Below are 24,194 nucleotides of genomic sequence, written 5' to 3' on the forward strand. Positions count from 1 at the left end.
GGTCTGGAATATTCCAAGCCTTGAGTTTGTTTACCTCTCCACTTCCTCTTCTTGTTTTGGATGAGATAAGTCATGTAGCGAGGATGCTAATAATAAATCTATGATTTAGACGCTGATATAATTACAAGTACAGCCTTTAATTTAATCATATTGTTATATTTGTTCAGACGACTAATAGTGTAGTTAACAAATGTCACCACTAGGTGGCAGCAATTACTCGCATGTCCAAGAAGTTTGTTTGAAGTAGCCGAAACGGTTAATGAATGTTTATTTTCACACAGATTAAATTAGGAAGTTTACCCACTACTACAACGGTTTGATTTCAAACGAGTAAGCTGGGAAACTGAACTCTAAGTAAAGTCGGTGAATGTGATAAATTGTAGTAGGTTAGCAGTTTTAACAGCACCTCTATTGTTTCTTTTCCTTTCCATTATCAGTGGCAGGTTTTGGGTTGTTTCTTTTTTGGGGGGAGGGGGTCCCTTTTCGCTCATGGTGCAGTTTATATGTCTATTATTATAGTGAACTGTTTGAAATCACTGAAGTCCAGCATTTCTTCCCTGAAGTACAGTACAGGCCGGGCCAAGGAGAAACTCCTCAGCTCAGCTGGCCCTTCTCATGCTCTCATGGTCTAAATTTAAAGCTGCCCCAGCCTTAAAAGGTCCTGACGGTGTCTTGTGCTTTCTGCCGAGTGGCAGCATTATTTTTGTTCTGGGGACTGCCGTCCTGTCCACTGCCCCTCACCCTGCTGCTTTGCCTGGATCTCAACTTGCTTTAGCTACTTGTGGATTAACACACCCTTTCTCTTATTTTCAGCGATTGTGGATTTTTATTTGTGGTGAGTGGTGCATATTTTCATAAATAAGAACTTATAATTTAGTTTGTGCATTTTGGTCATCAGTTAAAGTCATAAATCCATAAGGCCCGAGGCCTACTTCTACTGTATGTATTTTTTATTTGGTTTGTTTGTTTAATAATGTTTTTCATTAATCAGTTTCCTCATATGGTCTACTAACAAGGTTTCCTTCATTTTAAGAAATTTTGCTGTGGTATATTAGCCTGCATGTGTCACTGCAGTTCATTTTCATCCTAATCTTTTAATTAACACCAGCCTTACCTTACAAAAGTATAACTTTTTATGATGCAGACCTCTCTGTCTTTATGCACTCTGTGCCCTCATGGCTTACAGTCCAGTTTAGTGTATAGTTCTTGATGGCTATACACAAGCACCTACTGCTTACAGTAGGTGCTGCTCAATCACATAAACAGGAGACAATACTTTTGTATTAAATTGCAGATTATATAGTTATTGCTGCCTGTACCTAACTGGAGCTAGTCTTCTTTTCAACCTGAGCCATAACTGTGGTTATGGCTTCAGTGATTCATGGGTAGGTGGGTGGGGGTAGGTCAAGTGGATGATACTTTAATTAAATTTTAGTTTTATTTTTTCCCCAAATGTGGAGATTTCATTCACTTTGATCTGCTTCGTTTTCTGTTACAATAAAACTTTGAATTTTGGCTTTTATTTTGAAGAAACAACCAGTCTGGGCAATAGGAATTTCCCATTATCACAATATCCTGACATTTTATAACTCAAATAAATTAATATGTAAATAACCATCAGTTAGGCCAGTAATGAACTTTGACATGCAGCCTAATTACACAACATCTGCAAATTATTTAGTATATTTTAGCTCATTCCTTCCATCTCGCTACGTATTAATGTCCAGTTCAATCCAAAACACTTCATAAGTCCACTGCAGGAAGTGATCACAATTAAAATTTACATATTATCTTTCAAGACTGAAAATGATGAGAAATCAGTCCTGCCACAGTTTATCACCTGCTGCTTTATTTAACACAGAAGTAGATCTTAACCAGAGCTAACACTTCAGCTGCTTCAGCTACAAAACCAACAACAACAACAAATAATAATAAGTTTAAAAACATATTTTTAACAAGTAACCAATTCTCTTATCCCTTAATCCCCTCTTCTAATACCTTATTACCAGCCTCTGCTCTAAACTAACCTCCAGTAGAGAAACCAGTCTTTAATAATAACAGTCAGATTGATTTACAGAGTGGGTAAAGTAAAGAACAGTCATTATAAGTTGGCGGAGTGGCCGTCAGGATGTCAGCATCATTACAAGTGACGCAGAAGCTGCAGCATCAACATCAACATCAGGAGAAGCAGCAGCATCACTATGAGAGCAGCTATTTCCTGAGCAGCAAGTCATCTGTTAGCAAGCAGTCATTCTCGACTTTCAAGACCACCAGTGAGCGGTAAGAGGATGAGAGTGAAGGAGCTGTGAGGTCCAAGGTCCTCTCTATGTAACATGGCACTCCTAGTACTTCAGAAATGATGAATGTTCCCTTTCAAATATTCAGCACTGTGCCTGTGGTCTGAAGTAGCAGCAGGAAAGAGAGCGCGTGCATGTCAAAGAGTGTTTTCATAGAGAGCAGGTGTTTCATTGTACTATAATTTATTCATTGATTTTCATTTTTTATGATGACATTCTTCTTTTTTCAAAAAGAAAAAATGATTTTTTTAACTTTATTATTTATTTATTTTTTTACATACTATTGCAGCAGGGCATTTAAAGTTTACATCAACTGTGACTGTTAAATAGTAAATTGTGAGGATGAACAGCATATTTTCCTTCTGGATTTTTCTGGATGTACTGTAGGTTTAAAAGTGCAAGAAAGCAACTGGGTTCAAAGCCTGGAGTCCTGCAGTGATAGAGTGGATGACATAACACATGGCTGCCAGGTTAACACAGGGATGGCTGTAAAACAACAGCTACTCTTCCACAGTTTTCATAGCTCAAATTTGTTAACTGTTTTTGGTTTTAAATTACATATTTACTGAGGTTTGTCAAAGCAGACACGTCAGCATCCAACCTCCTGATCTGTCCAGTCTTCCTGAGTGTAGTCCACACATTACACTGAGATACAAAGTCTGCATCTGTGTAATGTGTCTAACTTCTTAGCCAAAGGCCTTTTCTCATGTGTTTATGTTTATACATAAGTTTTGTTGCTATAAGAACATCTAAGGAGGCAGGTGTATAGGAGAGGGACAAACTGATCCAATGTTTGACACAGACTCCCACACACTGTCTAACTTGGACAAATCTATTTATTTGCGACGCTTTGGCTCTAGACTTTTAGGAGGTGTTTTGCCAGCAGATAAATGTACTTTTGCAAGTTAGACATTGTGGGAATGTTTGAAATGTTGGTTCAGTGTGATGTTTAAACAAAATAATTTGCACCATGTTAGAGTCTTAACATAACTACAACCTTTGTCCAGTAGCACACAGAAAGTGTGACCAGTGAATACAACAATACAAAGACAGCAAAAATTGCTAAAACACTCTTCATGTTTCTACAATGAAAGTGTAGAAATCTGTTTAAGTTTCATCAGCTGATACAGTATATTGGCATATCAGATTTTTAAATCACCAAATATTGGTGTTGGTCCTAAAAAGTCGTATGTCGGTCGAGGTCTAGCTTTAAACAAGTGATTTTACATGGGTTTGATTTTGTGTAACTTTAATCTCTGAAATTTGATGTTAGAGTTGAGGCTTGATCAAAGCTTAAAATGGGATAGCGTGAAAGGGAGACTAACTACCAAAACAAATGAAAAACCTCAAGTGAAACTTGCATACGTGCTTCCCCTACAAACATGCAGTATCATTAGCATTCCTTTGTCCTTCAAGCTGTGCAGCTCAGTGTTCACACTGGAGCCGGCACAGCTTTCTAAATGGGGTCAAGGAAAGAATTTCAGCTGTAGTGAAGGACTGCCAGATACATTCATGGACAGCCGAGCTATTTTTGAAGACGCGACATGAGATGTTACCATTAAGCCAACTGTAAAGACACTGTAAAGAAGCCATGATATTGTAGCTGGTTGCACGCTGGCTTTCACGGATGGGTGATAGGAATTAACTCTTCAACTGCCTTCCACAAAATAGCTGTCGAGTTGATTAATGTGGGTCGTTTCTGTAATATTTTGTGCAGCTATGCTTCGCGTCTTATTTATTTACTGAAAAAAAGTTTCCAATTTGTACTGTCATAATTCAGATTTTAAGACTGAGATGTTATAAGTTATCAGCCTGAAATGAAATGCTGTTTTCCAGCTATCAAACTTTTTTACCTTTGACTTTGTTTCACACTGAACCAGACTTCCTTTCAATACACCTGGTGAGTCAGCAATAAAAATAACTTCTTGACATTACAGCGTCTTTTGTGAGACTCCCTCCATCTGTCTGTCTCTGTTGCACATTGAGCTCCTTCCACAGACTTTATCCTGCCTTATCAGTATGTAACAGACTTTATGAAAGCCACGCTATCCTGCTTCTCTTTCATGCCAAATGGCTAGACTAGGGTCGACTTGGCAGAGATCATGAAAGAAAGAGAGGCTTTAAAACTAACTTCATATAGACCAGTTCCAGTTCCATTTATAAAAAGCCTGCTGACAATAGTGCGGACTGAGAGGCTAACGAAATAGACTGTAAATGGGTCAGGATCCTAGAGAGTGGACCGAAATACATCTTCCTCTCTGAGTAACTGGACTATAGCATCAGCTGAATATGTCTTTATGTAACTACCATATTTATTTAAAGGTTTAGACATCCAGTGAGCAGAACGCTTCATGCTCTTCGTGGTATTTTTAGATTTCTCTGTGATGCCTGTAAATCTTTTCCCCCCTTTACAATCAAATTATCATATATTCAGTCATCAGTTTATAAAGCAAAGCTTACATCACAGCAAATAATCTGCATCCAGCTAAATGACCAGGAAGTTTAATTTATACCACTGGGGGTACTTTGGAGTATTGTAAGAGATACTAGAAGGGATTTTATTATCCGCCAAGCATAATTCCTAAAGAGTAAAAATTATAATCAGTTTATTTAAGTTAGCTAAACCCCATTTTATATTGAATAGCCCCGTTTTAACCTGTCAACTGACATGGAACTTCACAGATGAGATAAAAAAATGCACTTCCTGTGAAATTTGCTGACAGATAAAAATAAAGAACATAGATTTGTGTTTTCAAAGTAGCAGCAATGCAGCCAAAAGCATGCACAAAGAGGTGGCCCATGTATTTGTGGCAGACCTCTCTTTCTGTGATGACTGAGTAAAACAATGATAAAGACAATGCCTGCCAGTGGGTTTGGTCACAGCGATCATTCACCACGTTTTGAGTGAAATTGATCAGGCCTGTTCAAAACAACCACAGTGTCACCATTCTATCTTTGCATGATGAAAAATAATGGATTGTCATGAATTTAGTAATAGATTTTAAATGTTTAAAATGCGTGATTTAAGTGTTTTTCCACTACAAGCTTGTTATTTAATAAATGATGATTCTTAGTACAATACAGCACCATCTTAATATGGACATTTTATTTTCTACCATGGATATTTTTGCGTTGGTCGCCTTGTACTTGGTTGAAAAATAATTAAAAGGGGGTATGTTATCAAAAAAAAGAAGTTTGAGAACCACATTTACTACTGTAGTTTGTTCCATGAAACCAAGCCAATGCAGAAGTCTGTTTCTGGCTCGAGTTGTTTCTGTCTCTGGCACTCAGCTACCTGGCACTTTGTTTCTTCTAAGGATGAAAATAAAAAATGCATAGTTTATTTTTCTTGAAAAAAAAAAAAAAAAAAGGCCAAGGAATGTTCCAAAAACACTCAGCGCTGAATTATTTAGCAAATGTTCTTGAAACGTGAATAGATTTATTTTGGAGCTACTCTTTGACAAGTCACTTATTGCTTCAGTAAGGTTTTACTACAGTCTCAATCAACAGGATTGCCTCAAAATAACCTACAGTGCAGCCCACAGATGGTGTTTTTAAAGTTTCTGTGATTAGTAGGATAATTTCATTGTTGTTTTTCTCTGAAAAACAGCCTTCTCCTTTTAACTCATGTTTTTATACCACAGTCTGTAAATTGAACCATCGCCTGGTTACGCACGTGTAAGCTCAATAATTCTTTTAACTCTTAGCAAGAAGACTTTTGTGAAGACAGAGAAGGGGCAGGAGGTGGTTAAACTGAGCCCGCTACCCAAGAGAGCCAAACGCACCTACCTGGCGATGGACACGGACAAAGAAGTTATCGGCTATGTTATTCCTGTGTTTAGAGCCAAGTGAGTAAGCAGTATGAGTTTGTGGATACTTCTAAGCAAGTAATCAATACAATTACTGACATTTATTGTGTGTTTTGAGGATTTAGCTCTGTTCTCACGTCTTGGTGGTTTGCATTGTTCTAGTCATGATGTGGTTCGGAGCCTAATGGAGGCCCGGGAGGAGGAGGTCACAGAGGAGGGCATCAACTATGTGGCCATGAGGAACCTGTTTGTCAGGGAGGCCAGGGAGGCTGTAGAGGTGAAAGTGGAGAAGAAAACAAGGTCAAAGCATGTCAGGGAATCGGCTGAACGCCTGAAAGTCAACAGGACGGTAAATCCCTGCCATAGATTTGTAGATGCAAGGGCTTGACCATTTTCACATGAGCCATACTTGTGCTGATTTGCTTCACATCACAACCTCACAATATAGATGGAGGAATGGTCAGAGTTCCGTAAGAAAATGAACCCAGATAGCCTGACGCACCATCCAGAGTTCATTGTCAAGCCCCGTGGACAGACTGTTTGGGAGGGCAAAGATGTCAAGCTGCACTGCACCGTGGCTGGATGGCCCAAACCCAGGATTGCCTGGTATGTTCCAAGTTTATAAGTTCCCATCTTCTCTGAGTCATAACAAAAGAGGCTGATGAGACAGTCAGTTATGCGTGTGTCATAGAGAAATTTCTCTCCAAAGTGCTCGTCATCAACCGAGTTTATTTTCCACAGTTGCAACATAAACACCTACATGCTCCACGGCAATTAGAAACTCTGAAGACAAGAGTAAAAATAAACAAGCTGTCTTTCTGCTGTTTTTAAGGTACAAAAACAACGTCCTCATTGATGCCAAAGCCCACCCTGAGAAGTACACAGCTGAAAGCAATTACAATATGCACTCCCTGGAGATCAAGAAGTAGGTAATCATGCACTTGGCCTCAGATTTAACAGCAAGTACCCAAGATAGACAGTATTAATGCTTTATTTTTTGCAGTGTTGGATCTAGTTGAGATGGTGATAGTTAATTGTATGCCAACATTTTGTTTTCAGCTGTGATTTCTTCGACACCGCTAAGTATCATATTTCTGCCCTCAATGTGAAAGGCGAAGCTTCTGCTGTGGCCTCTGTTGTTGTGAAAAGTAGGTAACTCATTTTATATTCTTTTCCACATTTCCCTCTTTGCAGCAGCTCCAGCTGATTTTAGTTAGGGCTCAAAGTTCAGAGCAGAGGTTTGAAACTGCAGGGTCCTACAGTTGGGTCTTGAGTATGTGTCAGGAGATAAATCCCTTTAGAGGACAGGACTGCAGGAAGAGTCTTAAAGCTCGTTCACAAGTGTTGAAAGGGCACTTCACCCCTCTATCTATCTATCTATCTATCTATCTATCTATCTATCTATCTATCTATCTATCTATCTATCTATCTATCTATCTATCTATCTATCTATCTATCTATCTATCTATCTATCTATCTATCTATCTATATCTATATCTATATCTATATATATATATCTATCTATATATCTATCTATCTATATATATATATATATATATATATATATAGGACAAAGGTTAAAAAAAAGTGCATTTGATTTGGGATGAAATATCTCTTTAATAATTTGTGTGCTTACAGGTTGTAATAACTTATATTTTATAATATTTCACCACAGGGTTCCAAGAGGGTGTTGAACCAGGTCCTCTTGATCCTAAACCACGTGAGGATGTTTTATATATTATAAATAAATACAATATAAAAAAAAAATAATAGTAAAAAGGAAAGCAGCCCTAATTACAAATTTGACTTTGTTTTGCATTTCAGCTTCTTTTAGAATATTTTTTTATTAGCGCTGGTAATTTTTTTATTTTTTGGATAAGTCACCACTGTCATGAATCCCATTCCCAGTTAGAAGACAGCTGTTTTTAAACAAAAACAAACAAAGACTGATGTACACTATCTGTGTGATGCCAAATGGCAGTTAGATATAGTTACTACTAACAGCCAAAGTTAGTGGACATATTTTCAAGCAAGAGTTCAAAAAGAAAGCTACAAGGAGACTGAACATTGAACTATTGAATAAAATTGTCCGCTTGGTGTGAAGCTTTAATATTGAGATTTTTTTTTCAATGTCTAGATGGTTTTAGCCCTGAGCATGGTGTTACCTTTGAAACCACCATCATTGACAAATTTGAAGTGGCTTTTGGCCGTGAAGGGGAGACATTGAGCCTGGGCTGTACTGTTATCATTTATCCCACTGTGAAAAAATACCAGCCTGAAGTCTTGTGGTACAGAAACTGTAAGTAAAAAAATGAAATGGAAATTGTGCATTATTGTCTCTCTGAGTATTAAGATATTGAGTCCCACCTCTTTTGCTATTGTCTCATCAGCTGTCCCCTTGAAGCCCTCTAAGTGGGTGCACGCTCACTGGACTGGGGAACGTGCCGTACTCACTCTTGTCCACCTTAACAAAGAAGATGAGGGCATGTACACCCTGCGTGTGAACACCAAATCTGGCTTTGACACCTACTCTGCCTATGTATTTGTCAGAGGTAAAGTGCCTAAAATCCTCATCTGTCATGGATGGATGGATGGATGAATGGATGGATAAAGGAGTTTATTGTAGTTGCAATCCTGCCGCTCATACTATAAATCACTATGTCAGATGCTGACGTGGAGGTGGAGGGGGTTCCCGTGGCACCCCTGGATGTGCGCTGTCATGATGCCAACAAGGACTATGTGGTGGTAACCTGGAAGCAGCCAGCGGTGGAGGGCAGCAGCTCCATTCTGGGATACTACATTGACAGGTCATCTTCCTCTCTCATGGTTTACAATATTTTGCCACTGTTTTATACAAAATTGCAAATAAAATTATCATTCATGTTGCTTAGGGTGTAATGTCTGTGTTGATTCTTTGTTTCTGTGTTGAAAATCCAAATTAACACCTTGTTTATGGTGTTCACAAATCAAAATGTATATTAATCTTTTTTTGTTTGTTTGTTTCCAGGTGTGAGGTGGGCACCCATCACTGGGCTCAGTGTAATGATGTCCCAGTCAAGTATGCCCGCTTCCCTGTCACAGCACTGGTGGAGGGGCGGTCTTACGTGTTCAGGGTGCGCGCTGTGAACAAGGCCGGAGTCAGCCGTCCGTCCCGCGTCTCTGAGGCCGTGGTTGCCATGGATCCCTCTGACAGAGCACGCCTCAGAGGTGAGATGTACTTGCACAGCAGAGACCTGCTGACATACTTCAACAAAAAAACGTAAAAAAATGAACTAAATATTTTTATGTATTTCATTTATTTTTCCCAACAGCTGGACCCTCAGCTCCTTGGACTGGGATGATCAAGTTCACAGAGGAGGACCCTACAGGTATGGCAACCTTTTGCTGTCTTAATAATTCTAATTTTATGGCACACACTTTACAGTTGTAAATATTTATAAGAAACTAAATGTCTGACCAAACTGTGTCAGGTCTGATAAATCAGGTCAAAATGAATCAGACTTGAACTCCTCCTGTTATCCACCTCTCATTAATCAAGAGGAACTGTAAGCCATTTTTATCTAAATGTTGTAATGTGCTATTGTAGGCAAGGATATGGTATTTATTGGTTTATTATTGTCTTTTGAGACTTCCCAGTTATTTTCTTCAAATTCCTTTAAAGGGTTGCTTCATTTCCACAAACTTCAGCTTCATTACTGTAGGACTTAACCACCTCACAAATCCAAATGTGACTCCTGAACAATGCAGTCAAAGATCCGCATCAGATACTGTTTGTATTGAGAAAACCGTCTGCACAGATTATGTAGTTTTGTTATCAGCACTCTAATTTAGTGTCAGTACAGTCACTTCAGTACTTACCTGACTGAAGTTGTCACCTCTTAACGATGAGTATCTTCTTGCCTCTTCAGTCGGCGTAGTCCCTGGAGAACCAACAGATGTTGTGGTTACTGAGGCAACCAAGAGTTATGTGGTGCTCGCCTGGAAGCCTCCAGACCAGCGGGGCCATGAAGGAGTCATGTATTATATTGAGAAGGTGAGAAAAAATGGACAACTGTCCCACAGAAATGCACGATGGAAAGTTTTAGTAATATGAGTCAAATTACTGCACTTTTGATAAGAATCAGATTTTATCTTTTGTTATAGTCAACATAGTTATAGCAAATATAGCAAAGTTTCTGATCACTAGTCACTTCTAACTGTTCTGTTTTGAAGCCCTTAAATGATTTACTGCTGATAAATACAACAATATCAAATGTAAATGTGAAGATTTGCCCACATATTTTACAGGGACAGTGCAAACTGAAAGCACCACAGTAAATGTACCAGAGTCAAAATATTCATTTCTAACTGATTTATTTTGGTCACTCAATGCATTATCTACTAAAACAATAAGGCAAAAGAAAACAAGCCAAAATTATTTTTATTTTTTAGCAGAATTCCCTATAATTTTCCTCTAAACACAACAATGAAAAAGCCTAAATACAGTAGTCACTATTAGATTAGTGATATGTGAAGGTGAGCATATGGAGACAACTCTTATTCATACCTTATCTGTTTTATATAGTCACATTTTCTTCATCTCTGTTTCAGTCTCTAACATTTCTCTGGCTCTTTGCCGACTGCAGCGTATTTCTGGGACTGACATCTGGCAGAGAGTGAACACTGGCATGCCAGTCAAGTCTCCTCGCTTTGCCCTGTTTGACCTGGCAGAGGGTAAATCCTACAGCTTCCGTGTGCGCTGCTGCAACTCTGCCGGTGTGGGTGAACCCTCTGAGTCCACAGGAGAAACCACTGTTGGAGATAAACTGGGTGAGCTGGTGAACCAAATGTGTCAGAACTAGAGCTGCATACAAGAAGTCCTGCTCAGGGCTCAATAATAGTAGCTAAAATCATAATATCGGTGATTTATTGGCCAGCCTTCTGCTGCACCTTTCTGCATTATAGGATGTTCTGTGTTTTTCCTTTTCTTCCTCTAACAGATCTGCCATCAGCTCCAGGCAACCCTGTGGCCACCAGGAACACTGACACATCTGTGGTGGTTTTCTGGGGGGCCTCCAAGGATGTAAAACACTTGGTGGGCTACTATATTGAATGTAGTGTGGTGGGCACTGATGTCTGGATGCCTTGCAACAATAAGCCTGTCAAGCAGACCAGGTGGGCAGGTTTAAAGATGCACTTAATTCATTCTCTAACAAGGGGAGGACATTGACTTTGCCATATAAATATGTCTTATTTGTTAGCGTGCTTTTATACAGTCACATGAAAAAGAAAGGGTAAGTAGCAGCCAGGTGCTGCTAATCAAATATACTTCAATATCAGCAAGTGTGAACATCCCTATGAAAGCAGATATTTTGGCAATTTGCTGGTCTGGAGTATTCAGGTGTGTGTTAACACAATGCCACAATCGTTCCAACAATTCACTCCAAGTTCAGACCACGCAATGCTCAGAGAAACTGCAAAAAACTCAAGAGCTAGGTCTCAAACTCTGCAGGCCTCAGTTAGCATGTTAAATGTTAAAGTTCATGACAGTACAATTAGAGGAAGACCAAACAAGTATGTCTTGTTTGCAAAGGTTGCAAGGAAAAACCCTCTTCTCTCTAAAAAGAACATGGCAACAGTTTAGGTGTGCCAGTGTGCATCTGAACAAATCACAAGACTTCTGGAATGATGTCATTTGGACTGATGAGCCAAAGTGGAGATGTTTGTCCATAAATAAACTGCTCCACATTTGGAGAAAACCAAACACAGCATATCAGCGCAAACACCTCCTACCAAATATTAACACGGTGGTGGAGGGGTGATGATTTGAACTTGTTTTGCTGGACCTGGGCACCTTGCAGTCACTGAGTCGACAATGAACTCCTCCGGATGCCAAACTATTCTAGAGTCAAATGCAGGCCATCTGTCTGACAGCTTAAGCTTGTCCCAAATTGGGTCTTGCAACAGGACAGTGAACCCGAGCACAGCAGCAAATCTACAATGGAATAACTGAAACAGAATCAAGATGTTCAAGTCCAGAACTCAACATGATTGAAATGCTGTGGCAGGATCTTAAGAGAGCTGTGCATAAATGCATGTTGTAAAGATCAACAATGTGAGAGAATAAAAGTCATACAGAAAACAATTACTTCAATTTATTGCTGCTAAAGGTGGTTCTACAAGCTACTGTGTACTTAGGTTTTCACAGTCCTGTGAAAACTTTTTACATAATTATTATGTTCATATAATTAACTTTATTTTATTGTCATCTATTATTAATCTGGTGTTTAGCTGGTTAACATAGGTAGAGTTAGAGTGACACTGATTTGCTAAAATTAACAAACATTAACTAGAATATGCAAATGGTCTGACCAGAAAATATTTTTTTTTTATTCTATATTTCACTAAAACTAAATGTCAGTTTGGAAAGCTTTTGAAAAGCAGTTGAACTTGAAGGATTAAAGGTATGGTGCGTCCAGCATAATACTTTTGTGTTATTATCAAAGGTCCCATCTGCTGACTGGTATTAATACTGTCTTCTATTGTTAATAGAATCAGACTGAGTGAAATGCTGATAATCTCTTTATTCTGTTTAGGTTTGTGTGTCATGGTCTGACCACTGGCGTGAACTACGTGTTTAGGGTGAAGGCAGTAAATGCTGCTGGATACAGCCAGAGCTCCCCCAACTCTGATGCTGTAGTTGTGCAGGCTGCCATCTGTAAGTATCATAATTCATTCCAGTTGTTTACTTTGCCCATAGCATTCAACACCGCCCTCTTAGCAGAATGACAGTAGGAATGTAAAAATTTTATTTCCCCTTTTTATGATCCATATCCATTTATAATCTTTCACCACTCATTTTTCCATTCCTAACCCAAAGTCTTCCTTTTTTCTGTCTTTTTTATTTACTTGCTGAGATTTTGTTCTCAAACAGTTAATTTAACAGATATTTCCTTTTTTGCCTGCTAATTCCTGTGTATTCTTGAATTATGTCTTGATGCATGCTCAATAATCCAGGTAAGAATATCCCAGAAAGTTGACTCTGTTCATCTGGACGGAGCGTTTTCAGTGGGAAAAATGTCCAAGTGAATTCTTCAGTCTCAGCTGACTGCAGGTTTCTCCAACCGTACAAACAGTACAGTTGCATAATGACCAAAAGTAGCACCATTGACAAACACTCAACCATGATCATCAGTTTCACGATCGTTAGTATGCAAATTGTCGCGAACATTGATCAGTGGTCATGGGTATTAGTCACAGAGAGTTGGGGAATAGCTGTAATCACAGCACTGCAAGATGGTTAAAGATTTACTCTTGGGCCCCATTATAAACAGTACGGTTTGTACAGCTGGGGGAAACCTGCAGTCAGCTGAGACTGAAGAAGTCAGTTGGTTGAGTGATGAAATATTTTTCCCACTGAAGATGTTTCATCCAGAAGAACAGAATCAACTTTCTGGGATTCTTGATTTCAGTATATTTAGAAAACTGCTGGTTGATAAGTCGCATGTGCCTGCATAGCACACTAATCGCTCCCACTATATTTGGTCACTTTCACTTTTTTTTGTGAAAAAAAAGGTCATGTTTTACGATGCTTTTACTTTGTGTGAAAGTTTTGATTTCTGTTTATAAGACTGACTTTGCTTGAGTTCTGTTATGCTGTTTGATAACTCTTTAGGGATGCCTCTTACTGCCTGTCCCAGATGAAGGCTAAAATATTGTGTTCTTAAAAAGCATGATCCTGGTGAGTCCTGGCTTTGAAGATTTTCTTTGTGTGAACGTTTCACAGATCTAAGTTTTTTTTTTTTTTCATTACAGTGACACTAATTTAAAAATGAGTGTTCCTAGTGTGTGTAAAGCAGCAGCATAAATGATGCAGAGTGCTGTCTTTTTTGAACCACTTTTTCATATTTTCTTTCACAATTAAAGCTGACCAGCCTGTCTACTCTCATCACAGCCATACCTGGTAAGCCCACCGGTGTGACCCTGCTGGAGGCCTTCAAGGACTACATGGTCCTGGGCTGGACCGCGCCTGCTAACAATGGAGGAGCCGACATCAGGGGTTACTTTGTGGACTACAGAACCGTAAAGGGAGGTGTTGTTGGAAAGTGGCATGAAATGAACCACAAGGCACTGACTACAACTTCCTATAAAGTAAGTTCCAGTTCCTTCCGGCTTGCATTGATCACATTAAGAATGAAAGTGATTAGGCTGTGAATAGAAGAAGAATGAGTACCACCCACAATACGTTGTGTTATCACTGCATTTTAAAAAGCTGGCAGGCAGTTTAACATCATTATACTGTTGTTTACAAGTACTTTTCAGTCTCTGACTATTTACATTTGTATCTTTTAGGCAGAGAACCTGAAGGAGAGCGTCTTTTACCAGTTTCAAATCCGAGCAATGAACATGGCCGGTGTGAGTACACCCTCTCTTCCCTGTGCACCTCTGGAGTGCAAAGAGTGGACCATTACTGTTCCAGGTATCAAGGACAATATGTTCAAACAATAAATACACAGAAAATTGAGCTGGTAAATGTTAGTAATGGAGGAATTAGACAGTTAATTGACAATCCACTGAAAGGAAAATGACTTTAATTACTGCTGTGTTATTTATCCAAGTAAAGGGGTCATTGAGAGTGAAAGCATTTTTCATCAGTGACCTGACCGATGATGCCGTGCATATTGTAACAAATAATCACACAGGTAGCTCCCACAGTACAAATAAGTGAAAAAAAATTGAAAAATCCTATAGATCTTTTAAAAGCTTTTTATTACATTTTATATATTAAAATTACTCAAAAAATTTGCCTAATTAATTGATCAATAAAAGTGTTGTTAACAGAGGCTGTCAGTCACTTTTTTATTGAAGACAGCCTCTCTGTGTCAGTTCTTGGCATTATCATTTGGTGGTAGGCCAAGTTTTTGTGTCTATAATTAGACCTTAGAAAATTAAAAGGTAAATAAACATTATATAGTATCACAATACACAATATAATCATATTGACTTTGTATTCCTTTTCATACGTTCTCTCTGTTTATTTACTTTTATTTTCAGTAGCTACAGTTTGTTTAACAATCCAAACTCATCCACTGATTATTCAAACACTTTTATCCTTCAAGGTGCTCCTGTTGGTCTTCATGTGCTGGAGGTCCGCGACACCTCTTTGGTGGTCCTGTGGGAACCACCTTTATTTGATGGTCGTTTTCCTGTCAATGGCTACTACTTGGATGTCAAGGAGGCCTCTGCTGGTGAGGAAGGCTGGAAAGGTGTTCATGAAAAGGTTAACAAGATGAAATACATGAAGGTGAGGAAGATGTATATATAGCAGTTTGAAGAACACGGGCTCTTCATGTCTTATTATGAAATACGTATGTGAAATAATAAAGGACGTGTTGTAGTTGGTGGTTGGACTGTCTTTTTCCCTGGCTCCTCATGTGCTGATTCAGGTGACTGGACTGAAGGGTGGTGCATCTTATGTCTTCCGCGTGCGAGCTCAAAATATTGCTGGAGTTGGAAAGCCCTCTGCAGTCTTAGGTCCAATCCTGGCCCAGACTCGCCCTGGTGAGCAAGATTGTTATGTAACTCATGCAATCAGTCACAGAGTTCCTACGCAGGTCTGGAAAGTCTTAAAGAGTGTGGAAAATTTGTACTGACGCATGACTTCACATATTTTTGCAGCTCTGCGCTGACAGACATGCTTTTTATTTTGAGTATTTGCCCATTTAATGACAAAAATTCTGAGTTTGAGAATTGAAAACAATGATACCAGTGATCCTCCCACAATGTCACCATTTACTGTCTCTCTCTTAGGCACCAAGGAGATTTTTGTGGATGTTGATGATGACGGAGTGATTTCAATGGTCTTTGAGTGCTCTGAGATGAAGGAGGGCTCTGAGTTTGTTTGGTCCAAGAACTACAAAGAAATCACAGACACCTCTCGCTTGACTATTGTCAGTGAGCGGGGCAAGTAAGTATGTGTTTACCACTAATGTTCACTACCAACATTTTCCTTAGTGTATTCAAGTAAGCAAATGAAATATTCCACTCTCCTCCCTTTCTGTGTCATCATTCTCAGATCCAGAGCTATCTTTAACAGTCCCTCTCTGGAGGATCTGGGCACCTTCTCCTGTATGGTCACCAACACTGATGGCATTTCCTCCAGCTACACACTCACTGAGGAGGGTGAGTCAGCCAACTATTTTTCCTGTGTTTGCTCCTGTCTGCTGTTCTGTTTCAACAGCTGCTTCAAATGCACCTGTTATACTGTATGTATTTTTCCTTTGAAGGATGTCTCAGATTACTTCTGTCAGCGTACAGAGGCCGTGACATTCATCCATTTTGTTGTTGTTTTCTTAATTGATAGGTCTCAAGCGTCTTCTGGACATCAGTCATGATCACAAGTTCCCTGGTGAATATTGAGGCAAAGCACAGATATTACTAACACCAATATTTCAGTTTTATTTAGTATTAAATATAGATGTTTTAAATATGGTTTGGAAAGGATCTCTTTTCTCCAAAAGTGCAGCCTACAAGCCTATTTTGTTCTAGGATATTGTTGATGCCAAGCCACTTCATGCCTTACATGTATAGCTACATACAAAAACTATAACTTGAGCTTTAAAAACTGTGGTGCTCTCCAGTTATTCCCTTTAAGAATGAAATGGCCATGGAGCTGCTTGAGAAGGGTCGTGTGCGATTCTGGACTCAGGTGGAGAAATGCACTTCTGACTGCCAAGTGGACTATGTCTTCAATGATGTTATCATTGCTCAGGGGAAGGTAAGAATAATGAACTTGTTTTGTTTGCCCCCCCCCAGTACTAAATTGAACTTAGTCTTACAGCTGAAGCATCAGGGGTATTCTCTTTGCATCATTGCTTTCAGAAATACACAATGAATTTCGACAAGTCCACTGGTATTATTGAAATGTTCATGGACTCTCTGGAAGTCACAGATGAGGGGACGTTCACCTTTAACCTGGTGGATGGCAAAGCTAAGGGTACAACCAGTCTGGTGCTAATTGGAGATGGTAAGCAACTTTAATGGCTAATACATTTTTGACTTCCATGCTGATATAGTGGCTACCTAGCAAAGTGAAGCATATAACTTTAAGATAATTTTGCAAAGTTTTTGACAGACTTGCAAAAGCAGGACACAGAAGCCAAAGAGTAAGACAAAATGAAATAAAAAAATACTGTGAAGTTAAGATGGAGTTAAAATAACAGTATGAAAAGGAAGGATGTAAAAATACACTATGCAAATGTCAGTATAAATATAGGCATCCCAATCTGCCAGGTGTATTGCAAATGCTGCAGTTTAAATATGTATCCATTGAGGGGCAGTAGAAGGCAATCTTTTCTTGCTGTTGTGCCTTCTCAGTTTGTTATGGCACTCATTTTCTAATATACTTTTGAGTGATAGGTGGGGGAAAAAATACAGGTTTAATCTGTTATTCAACACTTGTGTTTCTCTTTGTCCAGAATTCAGGGAGCTTCAAAAGAAGTCAGAATTTGCGAGGGCAGAATGGGTCAGGAAACAAGGTAAGAAATCTCACTCCTCTGATCACAAGCCCAATGCTAATTAAACAAATATGTTTGTGTAATCACTCAATTTATTTTCAGGTCCTCACTTTGTCGAGTACCTTGACTTTGCTGTTACTCCTGAATGTGATGTACTGCTGAAATGCAAGGTAATAGAAACAAATGTAAATAGTAATAATTACAGTTCTGTTGATATTTCTTCAAAGACAGAGCATATAGGTGAAGCAGCTTATTCCCATCCCTCTCTTTGTTTCATAGATCGGAAATGTCAGACCAGAGACTGAGATCATTTGGTCTAAGGACTGCATTGAGATTGCAGAGGAGGATGAGGAAGCTAAGAAAATCGAGAAAAAGGACGGCAAGCTGACCTTTAATATCGGAAAGGTAAGCCATTAGACGGAGGCCGTACTTGGACTTGTGAACTTATGAGTAAAGAGCTAAAAGCGATGCTGATGCAGCTGTGCTTCCATTGTACAGCTTTAGTGGCTGCTGCGCTGTCAGCCAGCCCCTTCTGACACATACTTTCATAAATGATGAAACATTTTGGAAAATATTCACCTTCCCAGGTTCTACTGTAGTAGAGTGCTGGAGTCAGCACATTAGATCTAGTGGGTACTGAAACTGCTACAATTAACTCTTACTCTGAATTTTTATACTTTGATATGGAAGACTTGGAGATCATATTTATGCCCACATAATATCATTGTACATGTCATGTGTGTTTAACTCATTCATTTCATTCTAACATTATTCAATATAACTTCTCTGGCCACCTTACTTGTGTACTTAGAAAATAAAAAAACTATTGATGGAAGTTTGATCTGGTTTGTCAGTAAGACCCCAGTGCCAGGGAAGTTACATTGATGTTTCATTGAAATTGTGTAAGCATTACTCATTAGAAGAGGGTCGCTGTCATTGCATGAGCTCCTCTCAGCTGCATTTGTAATAACTGGCTTATCTGTCTAATTCACAGTGGATTATTAAGCAAGAGAAACAGAAAGAAAAAAAGAGAAAACCACCTGCAGAGGACGTTGCCCCGCCACCAAGACCTAAAGTCTGGACATAATCTTTCTGCCATAAGTTGACACCTAATTTCTCCATGTGTCCTCCTTGTCTTACCGTATCCATGTTTTTCTCTGTCCTTTCCATGTTTTCTTTTTAACGCCTGCAGCATCACGGGCGGGAGAAAAGCTTGCCTTTTCGGTTTAGTTGGTCCATGTCTGGCTATTTTACTGTCTTTTATCTGTCCCAAAAATAATACTGTACACCCTTCACTTCGAGGTTAAGGGGATTTCATAATTGCTTCAAGGATACTTATGTGGCTTTTAATTTGAATCTTAGATCTCCAAGCAAGATGCAGGTGTTTACGAGGTCTTCCTGAGGGATGAGAGAGGCAAAGATAAGAGCATCTTCAATCTGACAGATGCAGGTAGTCTTCCTCATAAATTTTAGGAGCTGAAAATCAAGCAGAAATGTGGAAATAAGCACTGCAACAACAACAACAACAAAAGTAATATCAGCGATTGTGACATTAATTGCTGTCGTCATCCTTTTCCCCAGGATACCAAGCTGTAATGAATGAGCTGTTCAGGGTTATTGGTGAGTCATTAAAATTCACACTTACCAGGCAGTAATGAAGCACAACACACAGACCACGCACTAAAGAGACCCACAGAAAGAAGCAGAATGTGCCTATTCAGAGTATTTTTCCTCAAAACGAACAATTAACATCTAAATATTTCATGTTTTATTGCATACCATTATCCAATATTGCTTCCAAGAGATGCAAATAAGTGCCTGTCTTTGCTGTTTTTTCCCTCCAGCTAACTCTTCCAGTGAAATCAAAGTTCTCAGTACTGAACATGGCATCGTGCTCTACTCCATGGTCACATATTACCATGAAGACCTACGTGTTGGTTGGCTCCACAAGTATGTGAAATTGACCTGGTTTACAATCATATTTAACACTGTTTTTTTTTCTTCTTTTTTTTTTTTATTTCAAAACTCATCCGTTTGTGAAATACACAAAACAGTACTATTATGAAACTACATTTGCAAAATGTGTAATCTCAGGCAGCTGTTAATCTTCAATCTTGACTTTGTGTAATGTCCATTAGATTATATGATGCTATTATCTACACTGACTGTGCAAAATAATTTGAGCAGCATTATAAAATGTTGATTACAATTTACACACTATACATGTATTTATGAGATAAACCTCTCAGTAGATTATAAATGCATGGGCAGTCAAGCTAATTGTGCAGTATTTTGGCTGGTCGATGTTATATAAAGAAATAAGAAGTCCTAAAAAAAAGAAAATCAGGCAAAACAACCTCGAAGCACAAACAAAAGGACACAACTTGAGTCAGACAACAGATGTTTGGTGAGGTCTCTGTTTGGGGTGAGTTGGAGCCTATCCCAGCTGCGATGGGGTGAGAGGAAGACCCTGGAAAGGTCACCAATCTGTTGTAGGGCTAACACATAGAGACAGACAACCATTCATGATCACATTCAAACCTAACCCCATGAATGTCTTTGGACTGTGGGAGGAAGTCGGAGTACCTGGAGAGAACCCATACAAACATAGGAAGAACATGCAAACTCCACAAAAAAAAGGCCCCAGACTGGATTTAGAACCCAGTACCTTCTTGCTGTGAGACACCAGCTAACCACCATGCCGCCCTTCAGTTTGAACTGAAACTAGCAAATTGAGCCCATGAAGTAAGCAGGAAAGTTTTTAACTGAGGCCACAGAGCAACAGAGCTAAGAGACATTTTGCCGTAGACCACAATATAACTGGAAGCCTTTTTTTTTTGCAATTGCAGGGATCGCCCCCTGCTGACTATTGAAAGAATGCATGACGAAAGCGCCTCCTGTCGTCATGTCTTTGCTTTTCAGACCCAGTAGCTACATCCATCTTTTATGCTGTCCATGTTCCTCACTGAGGGAAGTGATGCAGAAGTAGCTGCAAGGCAGTCATAACAAGAGCTGGCTGAATTCTCTAAATCCTTAGGAGAGGTGCTTCCGTCATTAATTTCTTTTGTGTGAAATACAGTGGAGCATCCTCTATTGAAATGAAAGAAAAATAATGCTATTCCACATTTCAAAATGATGCACTATGATACTGATAAGTGACAAAGATGATGTAAATGATAATTAAGAGTGTGTTTTTCATTTCATGCCATGCTCATGCTCTGAGCACCTTGGTTCTGATTCCCAACGTCCTTATGAATGCTCCTTCGCATGTTCCCTTCATGTCCTGATGTTTTTTGTCAAGGTCCCGGAAAAGTCATAAGAGGGTAATTATTTTGACTATTTGAGTCCAACCACAGTCTCAGTGGAGCTTTTTGGACAATGTTGACCTGTCTACTGATGGTTCTGGGTGTTTATCTTCTATTAAAAACTCAAGGACAGCCTAGCTACTTGCTGATAGCGCAGAGGTACTGTATTTCCTTATCTGGAATTTGTTGCGGAAAGGTGTATATGAAACTGAGAATCTGAGAATCGAATGACTGCTCTGTAACGTGGATTCACCTGTTCTACTTGATGTTAGTTGATGCTCTATAATATGTCAATATTTTTTACTTTTTATCTGCACAAGAACAAAGCTGTATCATTTTTGAATTTTTGTAACAAACATAATTCAATTCAATTCAATTTTATTTATATAGCACCAAATCACAACAGCTGCCTAAAGACCCTTTATATTGTAAGGTAAAGACCCTACAATTAATTACAGAGAAAACCCAACAATCAAAACGACACCTATGAGCAAGCACTTGTCAGCAGTGGGAAGGAAAAACTCCCTTTTAACAGGAAGAAACCTCCGGCAGAAGGAGGTCGGGAGGGGCAGAGGGGAGAGAGACAGGACTCATAGATGGGGATAACATCTCACCACATGTAACATTTTTTCCCCCAAAAAACAGGGATTATTATGCAAGACTGAAGGGTCCACTGCAAGTATTTCTCCTTACTTGAGTCATACTCCTTGGTGTGCTGGATTGTATTAGTTTATAGTTTCAGTAAATGAGGAGTCAGGCATTATTTGATGTCTCTGTTTTTGATTTCTTCACCAGAGATGGTAAAATTGCTGCATCAGAGAGAGTTAAGTCTGGAGTCACAGGAGACCAGCTTTGGCTTAAGATCAATGAGCCCACTGAGAAGGACAAGGGCAAATACAGCATGGACATCTTTGATGGCAAGGACAATGTAAAGAGAGTCTTTGAGCTGAGTGGCCAGGGTGAGTAAAAGTTTTAAAGTCAAAAGGAGATAGAATGAATTGCCTCCTATAAACTCTGGCTATTTTTTGTGCTTATGTAACTAAATTATTATTGGTGATTTGTCCTGCTGCAGCATGGGAAGAGGCATTTGAAGAATTCCAAAGGCTCAAGTAAGTAAACAAACTCATCTGACTCCATCCTTCATTTGTGTAATTCAGCTTTTTCTGTCTGAAGAGGATGTTTACAGAAATAAATAGTAGCAGCCATCACAAACTCAAAATAGACTTGAGGGCCCTTTCAGATGCACTCAAAATACATTTGCTGGTAGTGTACAACTCAGAAACAATTGGTATGCCATTTAAAAAGCTTCTGACAATATCTGTGTCCTTCCTTCCTCCCTTAGAGCTGCAGCAATCGCTGAGAGAAGTAAGTGCCTATTTACTCTCTGGTTTCTCCCGAGGGACACAGCTTTATGAAATTATGTAACATTTTCTGGATATGAGTTTAAATTTTTAACTTGGATTCAGCGTGGTCAAAGGATAGATCTCATTTGTAGCTGAAATAAGGAAGCAAACAAAAGAAATTTCTAGTTAAAACATACTTCACCGTTGAAAAATGCAGCATTGGTGAAAATCACGCTCACAAGCTGACTGGCTTCATGGTTGACGCTCACTCCTGTATTTCTTGTTCTTGTTTAGACCGCGCTCGTGTTGTTGGAGGCTTGCCAGATGTGGTTGCAATCCAAGAGGGCAAGGTAAATAAATTATTATTCAGTCTGTTCATACACTGTGTGACTCTCTTATTATTCACTCTGCTCATACACTGTGCGACTCTTTTAGCCTCACCTATATCATTCCTAAAATATAATCTCTTGTGGTGTGCACGTGACACCCGTCAATCCCCTGCCAACTTCCATTTTCTGTTTAGTCCCTGAACCTGACTGGCAATGTGTGGGGCGAGCCTGTACCTGAGGTATCCTGGACGAAGAACGAAAAGGTGCTGGTATCTGATGACCACTACAAACTCAAGTTCGAACAAAACAAGTTTGCCAGCATCACAATCGCTGCCGTCACCACGGCTGACTCCGGCAAATACGCCCTCGTGGTGAAGAATAAGTATGGCACAGAGGCCGGCGAGTTCACCGTCAGTGTGTACAACCCAGAGGAGGAGGAGAGCAAGGAGGAGAAGAAAGACTAAAGGATGACACAGTGTAATGACACAAAGAAGATTAACAACTGGGCTGTCTCCAAAGTATTTTACCCCGGCATGTGCCGGTGCAACACAGCAATTAAATAAATCATGAATATTAAAAAAATAATAATAATCACGGGCTAAAGAGCTTTGGGCATTTCTTATCAAGGGTTAGGGTTACGAATGTGAAGCAGAAAAAAAATAACCGATTGTGGTTGTGGTGACATGTGGCCATCAATAGAAGTCAATGGGAAATGGTTAATCTGTCAATTTTATTTTGAAAACTGCATGAAGATCTCCAAAAGCATTACATTTGACAATATTACATTTGACTAACCACATCACCTTGGGTTTTTTTCCCCCCAGTGTAAACAAAAAAGAAAAGATTATATCATCAACTTTTTACCAGTTATTTTTACTGGAAATATGTCACAGGATTATCTATTCAGAGCTATTGCAATCAATTTATAAAATGATATTATGTCTGAAACTGTGTGTGGATGTTATGTCTGTACAGCTTGCAAGCTACAGTAGAAGTCAGTCATATCCATTTGTAGCAGAGCTGGAGCTGAAAAGCACTGACGACCTTTAGGCAGTTACACAGCAGTAAGAACTGGTTCATTGGTAGTGTCTCAAACAACATAAAGCTCTGTGAAAAAGCAGTACAGGTAGAACTGGAAAACTTGGAGTATGGCAAACATTTCTGAACACCCCACACTGTCAGGAAATTCTGTATAAAGTGGGGGGTTGGAGGAATCTTGTTTTTCAGGTGAAAACCATGTAGCATGTAGCCCGAGGCTGAATATCTAATGAACAAGTTAAAAAACGTGTTTGTTTCTCTTCAAGGCACTCCTGCAATAAAGCTGCACCTGCTTTAGAGAGGTTTTCCTTTGTTCTCCATAATCTCCCATTTTCAATAATTTTGAGTTAAATAACATTAGCTAAAACAAATAACGAGTTTGAAGGATTAATGATAGTCTATTAAAAAAGAAATAAAAAACTCAACCTTATGTTTTTGCTGGCAGTCTTCAACAGGAGCTCAAAATAGTAACTCTGGTTGTCGGGGGAGATAAATTACCTTCTACCCAGATATAAGCCGTATTGCGATAGCTTCCCATAGCTCATAATTCTAAATACACTGAAGGACCTCTAATTTAT

At 39.2% G+C, this 24,194-nt stretch overlaps 1 protein-coding gene across 2 annotated transcripts; it reads left to right on the forward strand.

Moving 5' to 3' along the window:
* The first annotated feature begins 77 nt into the window (after positions 1 to 77).
* Positions 78 to 23,526, forward strand: myom1a (myomesin 1a (skelemin)). 2 transcript variants are annotated; one of them, XM_030751227.1, is made up of 38 exons: positions 79 to 835; positions 2,078 to 2,280; positions 6,005 to 6,145; positions 6,269 to 6,455; positions 6,555 to 6,712; positions 6,939 to 7,031; positions 7,166 to 7,254; positions 7,782 to 7,826; positions 8,244 to 8,405; positions 8,497 to 8,658; positions 8,772 to 8,913; positions 9,114 to 9,313; positions 9,418 to 9,474; positions 10,015 to 10,139; positions 10,732 to 10,915; positions 11,086 to 11,260; positions 12,682 to 12,803; positions 14,040 to 14,236; positions 14,438 to 14,564; positions 15,205 to 15,389; positions 15,532 to 15,646; positions 15,896 to 16,052; positions 16,161 to 16,267; positions 16,449 to 16,493; positions 16,726 to 16,862; positions 16,967 to 17,111; positions 17,563 to 17,622; positions 17,704 to 17,771; positions 17,881 to 18,006; positions 18,596 to 18,676; positions 18,964 to 19,051; positions 19,183 to 19,221; positions 19,446 to 19,551; positions 21,702 to 21,865; positions 21,979 to 22,015; positions 22,249 to 22,271; positions 22,544 to 22,599; positions 22,773 to 23,526. In XM_030751227.1, exons 2-38 carry the CDS (start codon positions 2,129 to 2,131, stop codon positions 23,040 to 23,042), a joined length of 4,527 nt encoding a protein of 1,508 aa, XP_030607087.1. In that variant the 5' UTR covers positions 79 to 835; positions 2,078 to 2,128; the 3' UTR covers positions 23,043 to 23,526. The 2 variants fall into 2 exon arrangements, with proteins under 2 accessions (XP_030607088.1, XP_030607087.1); XM_030751228.1 differs by lacking the exon at positions 18,596 to 18,676 and having other exon boundaries at positions 78 to 835.
* The last annotated feature ends 668 nt before the right edge of the window (positions 23,527 to 24,194 follow it).

Source organism: Archocentrus centrarchus, chromosome 17 (assembly GCF_007364275.1).
Source record: "Archocentrus centrarchus isolate MPI-CPG fArcCen1 chromosome 17, fArcCen1, whole genome shotgun sequence".
NCBI classification, from domain to species: Eukaryota; Metazoa; Chordata; class Actinopteri; order Cichliformes; family Cichlidae; genus Archocentrus; species Archocentrus centrarchus.

What these genes read in the sequence shown, in the direction of transcription:
- myom1a (XM_030751227.1), top strand. Translation starts at nt 2,129, where the DNA reads ATGTCAGCATCATTACAAGTGACGCAGAAGCTGCAGCATCAACATCAA. An exon ending in TTCAAGACCACCAGTGAGCG is followed by an intron (nt 2,281 to 6,004) that starts GTAAGAGGATGA and finishes TTTAACTCTTAG; the next exon opens with CAAGAAGACTTTTGTGAAGA. An exon ending in CTTTGAGCTGAGTGGCCAGG is followed by an intron (nt 21,866 to 21,978) that starts GTGAGTAAAAGT and finishes GTCCTGCTGCAG; the next exon opens with CATGGGAAGAGGCATTTGAA.